A 17076-nucleotide genomic window follows, 5' to 3' on the forward strand; every position below is an offset into this window, starting at 1 on the left:
CGCTACAGGCGGTCCTTACATTAAAATTTACTAAATATAAAATTAAACAAATAAGTATTACATGACTAAAAAAATTGTACTTAAATATATATAATGCATGTTTTAATTCAAATTACTAAAAATGACTTAATAATCTAGTATTCGACATCTGTAATAGTAATGTAAGGAATGGAATAAAGCTCTTTTTACTTTTACTTTTTACTTTTTTGGTATAATATCTCAATGTGCCAGAGGACAACAAACTACAGAACTAATACCGTCGAATGAAAATTTCCATACTCCTATAATTTCGCCACACGCCCACGTTTGGCCCTTTGGCATTTCCAGGTACATTTCCAGGTATACATCCTAATCCAACGGAATAATGGTGGTTTTTGTCTGGCAACTTGATAAAAGAGGCTTTTACGCGAGCAAACAAAAGAAAAAGTTGCTAACGCAAAAGATCATATCTCATTCTTTTTCCGTTTAGTATACGACCTTTGGTGGTTACGGCTAGACCCGTAAGTTTTACGTAAGTATTGAAAAGGTTTTCATTGAAGTTATTTATTACAGTAATCGAGATGTAGGTTTTGTTTCTGACGTGAAACTTTGTTAATATTGTTTCTTTATTCTTAGGTTTGGAAAGAACAAGTAAATAGCTAACAGTTATGTTTTCGTTGTTATAGTTTTTAGCGTTAAGTATGCATACAATACAATACAATGTAAATAGTTAATGACACGAACTATAAACGGTCTTACCTGATAGATGGTCTGTAATCTGTAACCACATTGACCTTACATGTGTTTTACCGTAACCTCGAAAAATGTAGTTCTTATGCAAAATAAAAGTACGGAGTTGAATGTGATAATGAAGTGAAGATGAATGAACCCGGGTACGTCCTTAAACTACATCCAAAAGAGAGGTATGGGCATTGTGAATGTCATCGCGCTTTGTGTGATAGGGCACAGCACAGCGGATGTCATTCCAGATCTAGAGCAGAGCCTTACAGAAAACAGCAGCCAAATAACACTAGACTCTTCTCATAGTGTTGTGTTCCTGCCAGTGAGTAAGGTTGCCAAAGCTCAACGAGGGGGGGTCGGGTAGGGTAGGGTCGGTCCTCTGGAGTTGCAGGCGTACATAGGCTACGGAAACTGCAACCGAAAAAAAAGTATCACAGATATGTATGGCCTACAGGCTACATTTTCACCTATATTATTATTTATTTATTATTATTACGATATATTTACACAGCATTACAGTTCGCACCGAAGCGCTGGAAAATGTATATATGCAAAATAGTAAGTAAGTACATAATTATTGAATTACAATTAAGTCATGCAAATATTATAAATTAAAAATATGTCAAGTGGTTTAAAATATGCAATTATACAATTTCATGTCAAACAATACAATAAACAATAGAAAACAAATCATTCAATTATTTCATTATATGAAAGCGAAAGATATATAGTTGGTCAAACCAATTTGTCAGTAAATAAGCACAAAAAAAACTATACTCAACCCTTTTTTTTGGGTGCTAGTACTGATGTAAAACAAAGATAGTATGATTCTCTCTGTCTATGTTTGACATGAGATCGTCCTTTGACAAACTATATATAAAAATATGCAGCTAACCGTCTCAAAACTTCTGACTCTGCTTAAAATAGATATTGAATGGTTTCGTTGTAGTTCGTATCAGACGGATAAAGTGACAAATGTAGAAGTTTTGCGTCGATTGGGAAGAAAAAACTTTGCGAAATAAGTATAAGTCACCACCTGAACGGAGGAAGGTCGTCTACCATCCATAATATGATTTATTTATCTCGCAATCTATATGTTTACTTTATATTTCAGTATAAATACACTTATACAAACAAATTCAACAAAATATAGAGTTACTTAATTAAATTAAATCTAACAGAATAAATAAACAAAAAAAAAACCATTTACAACAAGTCCCCCAGGTCTGTCCCCCGCAGAAGGTCTCACCTCGCTGAATTTATTTATCTTAATTAAATATTTTTAACTTTATATTTTAATTCACCAAAATATAGAGAACTTAATTAAATTAAATCTAACAGAATAAATTAACAAAAAAACCATTTACAACAAGTCCCCCAGGTCTGTCCCCCGGAGAAGGTCTCCCCTCGCTGAATTTATTTATCTTAATTAAATATTTTTAACTTTATATTTTACTAAACGATATTATTATAATGAAATATTTTTAACTTTATATTTTACTAAACGATATTATAATATAGTAAACGAATCCGATATATTAATTTTAACATATTAAATTAATTATTATTTAACAATCATAACAGTAACTTACTTGCTTTTAAAATATTGATACACAGTTTATACACCGTGTTTTTTTTCCGTTAATTGTAAGGATGCATCCCTGAGCTTAAATTAAGTAACTTTCTCAATGACACCGGTATTCTAATTAACTCCATTTTGGAGATAATCAATAATTAATTTTTATCTTATAAAGCCCTTACGAGTGTGTAAACTTGCCTTAGGGCCTGTTTACATTTTGATTAGTGTTTAGTACAAGTTCATACATTTGCTACTAAACGTAAGTACTATCTCGGACGATCGATGTTCAAAATGACATTGACTATATGCAACATTTAATTACTTTTTATAAAAAAAAAAAAAACAAAAAAAAAATTTTTTTTCACAAAATTAACTATGCTATTTAGTTTCCTTAAACGTACTTACCGATATCCCGAAGTTAACGGAATTCAATAAAAGCACGGTGTATTTATTTAATATTTTAATGAAAAACCTAGAAGATCTAGAAATTAAATGCTTACTAGTAAATGATTTTATTAGTGTAATAATTAACAATAGGTACAAATACAGGGTAGTTAGCACAAATAAACGATTCTGTAGAACATCGGTACCTAATTAGCTTATTAGGATACATTGTCGGTAAGCTTTGTTCACTTCGCGTACATAGCATTCCCGGGAACACAATACAGGGAGGCCGTTCTGATGTACCTAGATAAAGAAAAATCAGTTTATTTCATTAAAAAAGGTACATATTTAACAATCGTAAACTAGTTGCTCTGTGAGCAGCTCACAAAGCTGTCAGTAACACCGCCGTGCAAAGCGTGCAATAGTTGCGACCAATCGCGTGCGAGATGCGAACTCATGAACCAATCGCGTTGTAGCATTCCACCGAGGCTCGCCAAACGAGAATAAGGAATTATATTAACGGGCTTATCTTTACTTTTGAAATCTTTGTTTGCGCACATGTAGATGATTTATATGATATTATGTGAAAAAAGAAAGCATCAGTGGTACACCGTATACGCGGGAGCACCCACGGGATCCTGAAAATAATAGTCGAGCGGTTAGATTCTGGTATTTTGGGACGATTTATCGAATTGTATGTTCACAAACGTGCAGTTCGGTAAATCGGCCGAGGTAATCAGCAATCTTAAGTGTGTAAGTTACCTAATTTCATTTATGTAATTTATTGTGCGGTAGGTAACATAACATAGGTTGTGAGCTGATACTCACAAATATGGACTGTATTAATTGTTTGAGAATAAATACTTTTTTTTTGTATCTAAGGGATATTAGTCGCCCTTGCGATGCTTCTCACTAGCGCCAATACACGGCCCGATTCGAACTTTAAGATACGTCAAACATTTGCTAAAGATACGATATGGATTAGATATGTCTCAAAGTAAGTTTAAACTGGCCTCATTATATTTCCTTTCTTTCATAATTTACACTACACAGTATATTTCTGAGACGGAAGCTCGCTATGTGATGAAAATACTAGTTCACGCTTCGGTGACAATAGGGTTGTCGACGTACATATTAATTACCCACCCTAATTAAATGCATAACCGGATATAATCATTAGAGATTGCCAGATTTATGCTAATATTATTCGTTTAATATTCAAATACAGTCATCAGTTATTTATTAGCTAAAACATGGCACGGGCATAGAATTTACTTTCAGTACAGTCACTTTCAATAATACGTTACTCTTCGAAGGCCGCAAAAATATGTGACTCGCTCTTATGGCTCTACAAATAAGATCGTGTCAGATATTTCTGCAGCCTTTCAAATAACCTGACCAAATTACGTAGGTTGCTTTTGGGTATGTTGTCAAGAATGTTAAAACGTGTTTTTAATTTTGTCGCATTGTATACGTTCTATCCCTCACAGATGCACGCGTATAGCGCATCTATATACTCGTAAAATACTAGGTATATGACATTTCATTTCGGTGTATTGTGGCGGCACCTATTTAATGTTTTTTGATGGACACTTTTCATACATAGAGATTTTGCTCCTTTTTTACACTCCATAGCTCGCTGGACGCCTTTTTCTTTAGCATATGTGACAGTTAAGCACTGGGATATTTATCATTAAACGTTGGTTTCCAAAAACCTTTATACTGAGCGTTTTTCTCTCCCTAATGTACAGAAATCGGCACTTTCGTGGCGCTTCTGATTTGTCATAGTGATTTCTCACTTATCGACTTCTGTTAACATATCGATACAATATAGAACACAACATATAACAAAAGTAGAAAAACCGCGCAGCAGCAGATTCAGACCACCATAGGCATCCAAATCTGTCAAGAAAAATCCTACATTAATCTTAATAGGTACATACAAAATGCACGAGGGCCCAAATATTCATACAAAAAGTACCTGTGGAAAAATGGACCCTGTTTTAAGATGACTCTATCGTAAAGAAAATTTATATATATTGTCAGTAAGGATAAAGAAATAAAGTTATAAAATAAAATGTCTACTGCAGTTTTAGAGATTATAATAACTTTCAGTATGACCTAAGTACTAACAACCGTCATTCACTATGGCCCAATTACGGGCTCGTGCGGAAATGACAAATTCCGTGTTGTCGAGCATTAGCGGCCATTTTTATTTCACGATTTTTTCTTTATCACCTCTCGCACGCAGACGAGGCATGTTCTATATTTTTTTGTCGGCGACAGACCAGCGTGTTAAATGTTTATTTTTTTCCTTTTTGTTAGCCTACTGCTGGACTAAGTTCTCCCCTCGTTTTCTCCACTCGACCCACCATTTTGGATAGAATGCGTCCAAGTTGTCCCGCCATCTGCTTTTCGGTCTGCCTGCACTCCGTCCTGCACCATCTATGGTGTTCCGTTTTAATGTTAAAAATAAAATAAATTAGTTATGTTAAAACAGAAGACATCATCCTAGCGTTGTTTTTGCATTTTACGAGGACTCGCTTAGGAAGCCACACGGCAATTTGATTGGGTACTTGACACATGTTGAATATTATAACAAAATTTAGATAAACAGATAGAAAATGAGCCATCTATTATAAAAAAAAGTGGAATTTAAAAAGACACATTGAGATTTATGACGACCGGTCTGGCCTAGTGGGTAGTGACCCTGCCTACGAAGCCGATGGTCCCGGGTTCAAATCCTGGTAAGGGCATTTATTCGTGTGATGAGCATGAATATTTGTTCCTGTGTCATGGGTGTTTCTATGTATTTAAGTACTTATAAATATCTATATATTGTATATATCGTTGTCTAAGTACCCTCAACACAAGCCTTATTGAGCTTACTGTAGGACTTAGTCAATTTGTGTAATAATGTCCTATAATAATAATAAAATAAAAAAAGTTTATAAAAAATTACAAGGCTCCAGTCTGAAATTTTTTATTTTATTTTTATTTCAAAATTAAAAAGAAAATGGTACTATTAAATTCCTTGCATTTTATTGAAAAATAAATTGTATGACAACTATATACATAAACGCAATATTTCAGGGTCAAAATAGCCATTCTCTTGATCTTCCATGTGACGTCACATCACATTATCATTTTGTTAGAGGCGTTTCAATCGTCGAGTGCGAGCGTCAGACTTTAACTCTCATTTCTGACCTTTGTGTTGCTTAAATGCCATGATTCCTATATAGACATTTGATCCCCAGGAAAATCAAGATCGATTGACATTATTTCCAAAAAATTGTCAAGTAGCCAATTCTGAAGTTATGTTATGCCCTTATTCGGATCATTCTCTAAAAATATAATATGTCTACGTTGTATCTGCCGCCACCCATACAAAATTTATGAAAAGATCCGGGGCAATTAAACGCAACCGAAGACATATAGCCTTAGCCTGCGTTCCCACCAGAGATGTGTGAGGATGGGTAGCGAGGGATTTGTTTGTTACGAACCAATAGAATCACTTCCTTTCTTTTTCTTGCTCAGCGTGTAGTGGTTTTTAACAAACTCGACCCTACGCATCCTCGCACATCTCCGGTGGAAACGCAACCTTATTCGACAAGCGAAATTTGACGTGGCCTATAGACGTCCCATTTGGCGTCCACACTTTACTACATGACATTTATAGACATATATCCCTACCTTTCACTTGAACTAGGGATTTAGAGTCAGATCAAGCTATGCTACGATTTTGATGGCCTACTCATGATTTCATAGAACTTTATCGTTTAAAATAACACTTGCACTGTCTGGGATATCAAAATCTCTGCCAACTTAGCTTGGTCTGACTTTACATGTCCATATTAGAGGTGAAACTTAAAAACACTAGTCCTTATTTTTAGTACTCTGGATAAGGAAAATGCCGAAACATTAGGTACTGGGTTATACAGTGTGTCCCTAGCCATTGGACAAAGCCGAAATGTACATATGCATTAGGGTATTTAGAACCAGTGTACAAAGTATCATAACAGCCGGTGTAGCGGTTTCGAAGAAATTAACAAATTACCATTTTTTACTTTGGAGCAGCCTGTATGTGTTAGTAGCTACTAAGGTAATATCCTCAAAGAATAGTATCCACTCACATGATTCCAGCAACTAAGGTTTCAACATTTCGCACCTCTAAAATGATCGTCGCAACTCGAGTTGCGAACGGAGTGTATGCGGTTTTTTATTTCTTATCTGTGAAGGGCTGCATAGATATGGTGTAAACAATTATTAAAACACAGAATACCAACGTGACAATATTTAAAAAATGTTTCAACCACATAGACATAACCACAGTATTTTTTATCTATGTCATTTTGCAAGTTGTTCGGAAAAGTGCGTGTGTTAAAAGTTGGCGTGTTTTAAAATGCCGTAAGTATTCAAATTTACATATTTCTGTTAGTATTATATATTAAATTACTCCGCGTTTATTGGTCTATTAGATTAAAACTATATTTTAGGCCTACTTAATATTGATGACCATAAAATCTCACTTCAAACCAATAACTCTGTAGATTTTTAGCGTGTTTCCTATTTTAATGCCCTAGATTTCTATGATTACCAAATATATCTTGAGCAACCTATAGTCATTAAATAGTTCGATTATTAAATTACATTAATAAACAATAAAATGCATTAAATCACTGTGTATTATCCAGGATTAGCGAACAAACCATGTGACGGAAAATTGTAAGTACAAACACAGCAACTCTGGTTGCTTAAAGCATTTCTGTACATCGTAAGGCATGTGGTACACTAGACGTTGCATACGCGTTTTGGGGTGTTTGTTACTACTTACTTATAATTTCTATTTACTAATATTTTTTTGCTATATTGCCCGGATCCTGGGGTATTTCTGTTGAACATCTGCACCGCGCGACTGTTGTGTGTCCGACCTAAATAGGTAGCCATCTTTGTTTTTGACATGGCGCAGGTCAGTTTGTTTGTTTATTTACGTTTGTAATCAGTATAATTTCATGTGTTAATAGTTACTATTTGCTTATTGTGCTTAATTTGTTGTAAAGTGTATGTTATGGTGTATATATTATACGTGTTAGTGTAGTTATAAGTTAGTTCGGTTGTTGGTGATCGGCCGTTTTAAAAACACCAAAGTTTAGTAGGTATGTAAATACTCTTTTGTTATTTTAAGTTATAAAGCCACTATCATTGTCATAATTACATAAATTATGTATTTTATTTCAAGGTAATTAGTGTCTTAAACGGTTATTTACTATATTTTTGTACTTCAGTCTCGAAATTAGCCACAAAAAAATCACGAATATAGCACATAGTTACACGCCGGGTGGAGCAATTCGAAAGTTCCTTATCAGAATTTGAATCAGTTTTACTCTGCAATTTTATAGGTGAGCTATCAAGGTGTTTAGTATCAATTAAAAGCTTATTAAGCCTTCTTTAAATTGAATTTAAAAAAAAGATATGTTATCGATTTAGATTTTTTATTAAAAATAGTTTTCTACTATAACTCGGAAATTATTCCTTTGGGTAAACTTCGTGAATTTTAAATAATTATTTTTATTATAACAGCAAATAGCTAAAGTAAGAAAATAAATTTCTTTGTTTCTTTACCATTATAAAACCGAAAGAATTATTCCAAATGCTTAAGCAGAAGCAAAGTTATCGATTTTTGAAGATATCACGACACTGTGCCGTCGTATCTGCGAAATGGCAGAGCAATTCAGGGCACCTTTCGTTAAAATCGGAATCATGTGAGTGGGTATGGAGCCTTCTTCGACCTTTTTGATTATCTTTTTTTATTTATGACACTAAGAATCTTCTGACTTTTTAAAAATTGTCATTATTATCAAATAGGGTAAAGGCACCTATTACCGTGGTAGTTAAGGAACTTTTCAAAAGAGATCTAAAAATTAAGGGTATCAATGCTGTCTAACAGCCAGGAATATTTTTTTTTCATCAGAGCATTTAATGAACTTTCCGTTTCACACGTTTTTGGATTCATTTTGGGTTATTATATGTATTAAAATATTTTTTGAAGCCAAAATGACCAAATCTTCTATTACCGTGGCAAGGGCCAGGCTGTGATTCTATTATCGCGAATTGAGCTTTCATTACCGAGGGTACAATTGGCATGATTTTTCTGCACTCGTTAATAGAAACCAAACTCAAAATTCGAAACCTAATACCGAGGGTTAAAACAATAATAACGACGTGGGTTCTGTATATTATTTTTGTGTCATTAAGTTTAATAATGACACAAAAATAAAAAATAAAACTATAGGAGTATGTTTAAAAATAAGAGATATATTCGAAGAGATTATAATTACACTTTGGCACAATCAAATACTATTAAATAGTTAACTTACCAAGTACCCACGAGTACCTGTATAACAAGTTATAAGTTGAATGTTTTACATGTAAAACAACAAAAAATATTGTTAGTAAAGTTTTACTAAGGACGTATATGACAAATAGGCCTGCCTATTATTAAATAAAGTAATTTTTAAATGCTATAAAGATTGATAAGAATGTGTCTTACTGACAATTAGCTGCACAAAACAAGTAAGTAACATTTTCTCATAAGGCACAGCGTAAATTATAGTCAAAATTTTATAAGCTGGACGTTTACTACCTGAGTGAAAGTTTACCACAGTGAAATGGTAAACGTCCACCTCATAAAATTTCGACTATATATAAAAACATGAAAATTTTTAATTCTAATATTTTTGATAAGGTAATTAAGTTAAATAAAGTCTCTCACATATTATGTGTTATAATTTACCCGTTTATAATTAACAAATCACAGTACTTTTCTTATTGCTGATTCTTATATCTAAAAAAATTATGTCTGAGATTTTGGACTACTGTATAAATAAAATTATATAAAAAAAAAATTAATCGGAACTGTCCGGCAGTTGGGTACCCTTCCTTGTCAGAGTAATAACTGAATCAGAAAACAGAAGAATTTAAATCTGATAATGATAACTGAAGTCTAAATTTTATCAACGAAATCTGTACTTGCGGTACCCTAAATGCGATATTTCAATACAATACCAAATAGTCACTCGGTAATAGATAACTCTTTAAGAGCCTATTACCGACCCATTCGATATTTCTCTGGGTCGGTAATAGATTTCTATACATTCTATTACCGAGGGTAATCTGATCATACCATCGGTAATAGGCTTAATTTGGAGTTTAATTAAACCTAATTCCGACCCATAAAAAGAATAAAACACAGATGGTTTTTCAAATCAAATCAAACACGTATATTACAAGCTTCTTGTAAAGACAAAATCACATAACTGGCAAGTAAGTTTTAGGTTTTAACTCAAAATTAAAAAAAAGTTGACAGATTAAGGGTTCCCATAGAAACAAGGAAAACGGTGCTGAAGTTTTTGTCAAAAATTAAGGGTTAGTTGAATACTTTCCATACCACGGAAATAGCTCTTTAATAGCGTGAATAGATCAAGATTGGAATAAATAAAAGAAATTATAAAATTGATAATTTGTACCAAAACTAAAGAGTAAATAACAAAACTACCACTTTTTTTATTACCGTGGCATACCACGGAATTACTTACCACAGAAATAATTGGCGCCTATCGCCGCTGTATTTTATTTTCAATTTTAAACGTATTTCCCGGTCAAAAACTAAGTTAAAAGTAATTCAAAATCGTGTAGAAAACAATACACAACCTCTTAAAAGGCATTGCACTAGTTTATTTGCCATAACTATTACGTAAAACACTAAGTAAGATTGGAGTGCACTTACCTGTGGTGTCACGCGTCTGTATGGAACAACCGGTTCTTGCGCCGCCGTCGCACAAACTGACGAATCGCGAGTTTTTTGTTACACTCACACAAATGCACACTAATGGGCACGATAGACCAATGAATGAGCTTGTTTTGTGTATGCTTTATTTCTTAGGGAATAGATCTGTTTGCTTGCAAAATGAGTATTTGTAAACACCGCGGTGTTAGACGTCGATTTTGATACCCGCGTTAATAGCCGCCGTTACCCTATTTCGAACAAATTGTCAAAAACACTGCCAAAGACTAACACAGTGTGTTTCTTTTTCCTACTACTTTCTTGGAACTATGATGAGTCAGAGGATATTTTGAAATGACTGTAGTAGACGACAATATTCAATTGCGTCTGCTCCCGAAAGATGAATAACTTCTACAGCTACTTTTCTTTTATTTTGTTTTCTCTCACATTTCGTAGTTATACACACGCACATATTCATACATACATACTCACATATATACACACATACCCTCACATAAACACTTTCACTTACATACAACTTACTGAGACCTTTTTAACTGTTTTTGTGCTTAGTTTGATAGTTAGTCATATAATTAAAAAATCTTATTTAATTTAGCTTTAACAATAATGTATTCTGTTAAAATGAGAACCGCACCATTTCGATACTTCTCTGAGATTCCCACGTGACAGGCTGAGCCTAGTGTGGGGATCAATGTACTGCTGGTCTTGTAATGCCAAATTCTTGAAATAAATATTATTCTTATTCTTATTCTTTTTGTTGTCGATTATTGCAAATAACTTTTGTTCGAAAAAACAATTTTTTTAACTTTTGTTCTAATTAAAAAAATATTAACGTCTAGAGCATTCCTGAGAAGTAACCCTACGTGGGATTTCAGGGTGTGTCCAATGGCTAAGGTCAATCTGTATAGTGTTCTATTAAACTTAGCAGATTTTTTAAACACCTTTATGTTTTCAGGAACCCCCATAGCGTTATTAAATTAAAAATGTATTTTACAAGTTATATTGCTATAGCGTTTTACAGGCTTTTACGATTTTATTCAATTACATGCTTTATAAAAAGAAAGAAAGAAGGTTAACAAAGAGAGTGTATAAGGGAGAAGTAGAAGAGGGAGCTGGAAGGGGTAGACCTCGGCGGACTTTCTCTGATCAAATCGGGGAAATCCTGAAGAAAGGCCAGGTCAAGAGCACCCTAAACCGACGAGCGTGTATGAGGAATGTCATGAAAGTGAAGGAAGCCAAAGAGGTATGTCAGGATCGTAGCAAGTGGAAATCCGTGGTCTCTGCCTACCCCTTCGGGAAATAGGCGTGATTATATGTATGTATGTATGTATGTATGTACATGCTTTATAAATTATTTAGTTATCTGAATTTAATTACAATTTTGAGTATGCGATATTAAGATATGACACACTGATTATGTGCCTTGATACTTGAAATAAATGTGTTTGTTTAAAACATCGACAAGCATTTTTTTTCTTAACTTCTTTATGTTTCAGAGTGCATTGTTCATTCAATATGGCACTCGCACCGTGTCCCACCACCAAATACGTTCACCAGGCGTGGCTTTATATCTCTTCGGGAATTTCGTTGCCTCTATCGCTGCTTCTTTCTTACGTTCCGCTTCCAACTGCCACAATAAGTTCACTAATGTAATGACATCATCATCCAGACGTGTCATTTTCTCATACAGGGACAAGTAATACGAAACGTCAACGAATGACGTGTCATACCAAGTACCTTTAACTTTCGGCGTATAAAAGCGATAGAAGTGCATGCTTGAATATATCCTATGCTGCTGTTGCTTTAAAATCCTGAGCAACGAAAACGAATAACCGATTTTATACTTCACGTACACTACGTACTTCGTTCTGAGCAACTGTCCATTTATCAATTTTTGATGGGATTGAAAAATAAACTGGTCCATGAGATCTAATATTCTATCCAATGGATTTGGTTTCAGTGGTGGTGTGATTTTGTCACTATCATCAATGTCATCACTACTGTTTGTATCGAATCTACGAGCTGATTTTGATAATTCTTCTTCTAATTTTACTTTCAAATGTTCAGACTTGATTTCGTTTAGTTTTTTTGCAGCGATATCAGCGTATGATTCGTTGAAATTTGGCAAAGGTGGCTCATGGACCCGCAATTTGTCTAATTCATATTTATTATTTAGAATGATGTCATTATCGTTGACATTTTCAGAACGTTTTCTTGATTCTTCTTTATTTTTACTAACGCGTTTTTTATGATCGTGCAGTCCTTCGTTGAAGGAGCGTCGGGGGTCTTTTAAATCATTATCAGGTAATGTTAATATTGGATCTTTTATCCATTCTTGTAGAATTTTATCGTAAACTAGATTATGGCGTTTTTTATGTTTAATCGTGGTAGAGTTGAGCGTTTCAGGTATATAAGGATTGAGCATATCATAGTTGAGTGTCCGAGTGTTAAGTTTCGAAGAATTGAGTGTCCGACTCCTGACTATTGGGGATTGGGTAGTATGATTATTGAGCTTATGAAGGTTGAGTGTCCGAGAATTAAACACGGGATATTTAAGCGTTCGAGTTTTCAGAGTTGAAAAATTGTGTGTGCTGCTAACCTTGTGGGAGATCAGACTTTTTTTGTTAAAAGCATAGAGTGAATGTGTGGTGAATTTACGTGAAATAAACTTAGGACCGTTAATGCGATGATATGATTGTGTATTCTTTAAGTTTTCATCCGTGTTTTTGTTTCTGCTAGACGTTTCTTGGACATACCCTGAGCATGCAATTAACGCTGAAAAAAAAAACAATGATTGACTTTTACAATAAGACGTTATATTTGAATAACTTAAAAAAACCGGCCAAGTGCGAGTCGTACTCGCACAGGAAGGGTTCCGTACCATTATCTATAAAAACGGTCACCCATCCAAGTACTGACACCGCCCGACGTTGCTTAACTTCGGTGATTGGATGAGAACCTCGAGATTGGAAAGAAATATTTATTTTATTAGGTTTTTAGAATTTGTTGTTATAGCAACAACAGAAATACATAATCTGTAGAAATTTCAACTGGCTAACTATCACGGTTCATGAGATACAGCCTGGTGACAGATGGACGGACGGACAGCGAAGTCTCAGTAATAGGGTCCCGTTTGACCCTTTGGGTACGGAACCCTAAAAAAATAACAATAAGGATACGAGAAAGAATTTTGAACGCTGATATCTTGAAATATGCAAATCGAATAATAAAAATACTTGTTAAGATCAATTTAAAATTAATGCAATTAAAACAACGAATAAACATTGAGTTACTTTTAACCCAAGTCACACTTAGGAAATCCCAAAACTTTTTATTTTATTTTTATACCACGACGATGGCAAGCAAGCATATGGCCCGCCTGATGGTAAGCAGTCACCTTAGCCTATGGACGCCTGCGACTGAGAGGTAGAGGTAAAACTGAAATGATACTAACTTAACAATATACATATCAAAACAACCAATATACTTACAGAGCAAGAATGCGCAAACAACTCGTTGGCACATAGCCACACACACTGCCAGCTCATATGAACAGATAACAGATAAGGATTAGGTATATTTTGTCTAAATATAGATAAATTTTAAAAAGTACGTGTCTGGTTGAACATTTTCTAAAATAAAATGCACTGTAGGGAATTTTTATGATTATTATTTCATCTTAAATAGCTTACTAATCTGCAACATAAAGCGAAATAAGCGTGCAATAGTGATAAAATTTTTAGGAAAGAAATAACGATATATTTTTAGGGGGGTGTGTATAACAATGTTTATTTGGCTAACCTACCTATACTCTATTTTTTTTATTGATTCAAAAAATGTACACAGCATTACAGCGAACTAATACTAATAATAAATAATAATACACTGTGAAATTTATAATAGACAGTATTTATACAACCTTGGTACATGATAGTCTAGAAAGGAAAAACAGAATAAATGTAAGACGATGCTCACATATCAAAAATTTGTGTATAAATATTGGCAACGTGCAAAGGGCATGGTGGGAGTATAGCAAATTGCCACTAAGAAAGATTAGCGTCTTTAATTTTTCATACATATGCACGAAATGGATTATTTTTAATTTACCATAACTCCTGAGATATTCATTTGAATTGTATGGTTTAAGATACCACTGTAATCTGTATAAAATGCTTAATATAACTAATTTATTTACTTTGATAATTATTAATACTGTATTCATGTAAATAGCTTTGGAAATACCACATATTATGTGATCTTTATCTAGATGTTAAAAATACACCATCGCGGACTTTTTTGTAGACAAAAGAGAGACAACCCTACCATACATTGTGTTATTAATGTTATTGTAGCTCAAATGAAAACGGATTAGGCAGAGTTTTCGACATCGTTAGCAAACATCGTATTTCAGCAACGTTACAAAAAACCTTAACAAATTATACACTTAACCCTTCCTCAAGAATCGTTATATCGATAAGTGAAAACCTTATGAAAATCTGTTCAGTAGTTATTGAGTTTGGGGGACGTTTTATAAGATATAGTGATTTGACGTTTTCCGCTAAATTTGCGGATGCTAGGTGGCGTGACAGTGCACGTAGCAAATAATAACCTGTAAATGTTATATCAAAAGTTGTTTTATAGTAGGTATTTTTGCTATACTACCTTAGCGTTAGGCTGAAAGATTAGATCGAATGCAAGTTATACTGCATCAGAGTTATATGTACCTGATAAGGATATATGATCCAGGTATATTTTGTTTATTAATTTTATCCCTTGATCTTTACATCGATCAATAATATATTTATTGTTCCTTTTTATATAGAGTGAAACACACCTATTTTTAGGGTTCAGTATTTAGCCAAAATGCCAAAAATTGACCTATGCTATTTTATTCGGAAGCAATGTGTATATATTTTTTTGTGATTCTGACTGTCTGTGTATCTGTCTGTTGCCCTTTGACACTTAAAATCCGGAACCAATGAACATGTATGAAATTTGGCATATAAGATGGTAATAGTCCCGGAGAAGGGCAGGATAATTTTTGTAACGAAAATCTTGTTTCTAGGCAGAATTGCGAGCAAAAGATAGGTCTCTTTATAAAATAAAATTGGCTACTTGAATTTTTTTGTAAATAATGTCAATTGATCTTGATTTTCCTGACGATCAAATGTCTATAGAGGAATCATGGCATTTAAGCAACACAAAGATCAGAAATGAGAGTTAAAGTCTGACGCTCGCACTCGACGATTGAAACGACTCTAACAATATTTTGATTATTCTAATTTCGAATTTGTACACTAACACCTATGGAGTCACGTGCTTCGAAATAAAGAATGTATTATTATTATAGCAGATTCGTAAGAAAACTGTAGAGATCAATCATGTCCAACTCTGCTCAGCGGCGGTGTAGCGTGACGTGACCTAATCTAGTCGTGGGCGAAGTCGCATCTACGAGGCCCTTTTCTTTCAAATATCAAACATTTATTCAGCAAATAGGCCACAGGGGCACTTTTGCATGTAAATTTTTACAAACAATAAAAATTACAAAATACAATTACAAATATGGAATCGATGAAATAATAACAAACTTTATTAGAGATGTATACTGTCTCTAAATGTCAAATTACAGAAAAAAAACTATGATAAAAAAATAAAACCAACAAATACAAAAAAAAATACTTTTAGTAATTTTTAACTTTAGAGATGTAAGTCTCTAAATGTCAGAGAAAAAAAAACATTTAATTATCCTTAGAGATATAGAGGGTCTCCAAGACTTGAATTCTTATATAAATAATTAAAAGACAAGAAATTAAATCAGACTAGAACCGAATGAAGTGTCAGTTTCAATTTGTATTCCCAAGATAATAAAAATCGGCCAAGAGTATGTCGGGCCATGCTCAGTGTAGGGTTTGGTAGTTACCATTCTGTCAAAATAGGCCAAACAGGGGCTATTAGTTAATATCATATACATTACAAGCATAAGGGAGTACTTTGCAGCGCTTTGTACGTCTTTTTACTAAGAAGAGAAGATGGAGAGATGCACAGTTGAGGACTGCCAACCATCTAAGTGTTGCAGGTATCCATGGGCGGCGGTAATCGCTTACTATCAGGTGATCCTGCTCGTTTGCCTCCTATATCATTAAAAAAAAAACAGAAAACATCAATACCTCGCAAACAAATACCTACTTACAATAACAATATACATAATGGATATATACAGATGATTATTATAACTAGCTTATATCTAAAATAGGCCCTTGAGGCATTGTACCAAGGATGCTGGCGGCATTACCTCGTCGTATCGCAATACTGATACGTGGTGCGAGGAAGCCGCCAGCTCTTCGGTCACCAGTTACGCCAACCAGACGTTTCGCACTCAATACCGATCTGGTACGTTCAAAAGCACCTCTGCCAGGACTCCAGGGTTGCACAACTTGCCTCGTACCAATTTAAATATATATGAAGCTAGCCCCAGTTCCCTTCTAACTTCAATACCTATTCGTATCTGTGATAAACACATTATTTTCGAATTCGAACCCAGGACCTCCATCGAAGGCAGGGCCATCAACGACTAGGCTGGGAAGCCGTT

General features: G+C 34.1%; 2 protein-coding genes across 4 annotated transcripts in view; one reads left to right on the forward strand and one right to left on the reverse strand.

Annotated features, from left to right (window-relative positions):
* The window catches only part of LOC133523223 (uncharacterized), a 524757-nt gene that overhangs the window by 235504 nt on the left and 272177 nt on the right, over nt 1–17076 (forward strand). The gene's annotated exons all lie outside the window — the stretch shown is intronic.
* Nucleotides 11515–16142, reverse strand: LOC133523218 (uncharacterized). The gene is made up of 2 exons (XM_061858695.1): nt 13979–16142; nt 11515–13262 (listed from the first exon to the last, which is right to left on the reverse strand). Exons 1-2 carry the CDS (start codon nt 14010–14012, stop codon nt 11998–12000), a joined length of 1299 nt encoding a protein of 432 aa, XP_061714679.1. The 5' UTR covers nt 14013–16142; the 3' UTR covers nt 11515–11997.

The sequence above is a fragment of the Cydia pomonella genome, chromosome 12 (assembly GCF_033807575.1).
Source record: "Cydia pomonella isolate Wapato2018A chromosome 12, ilCydPomo1, whole genome shotgun sequence".
NCBI classification, from domain to species: domain Eukaryota; kingdom Metazoa; phylum Arthropoda; class Insecta; order Lepidoptera; family Tortricidae; genus Cydia; species Cydia pomonella.

What these genes read in the sequence shown, in the direction of transcription:
- LOC133523218 (XM_061858695.1), bottom strand. Translation starts at nt 14,012, where the DNA reads ATGTGCCAACGAGTTGTTTGCGCATTCTTGCTCT. An exon ending in TGTTTGCGCATTCTTGCTCT is followed by an intron (nt 13,263 to 13,978) that starts GTAAGTATATTG and finishes TTTTTTTTTCAG; the next exon opens with CGTTAATTGCATGCTCAGGG.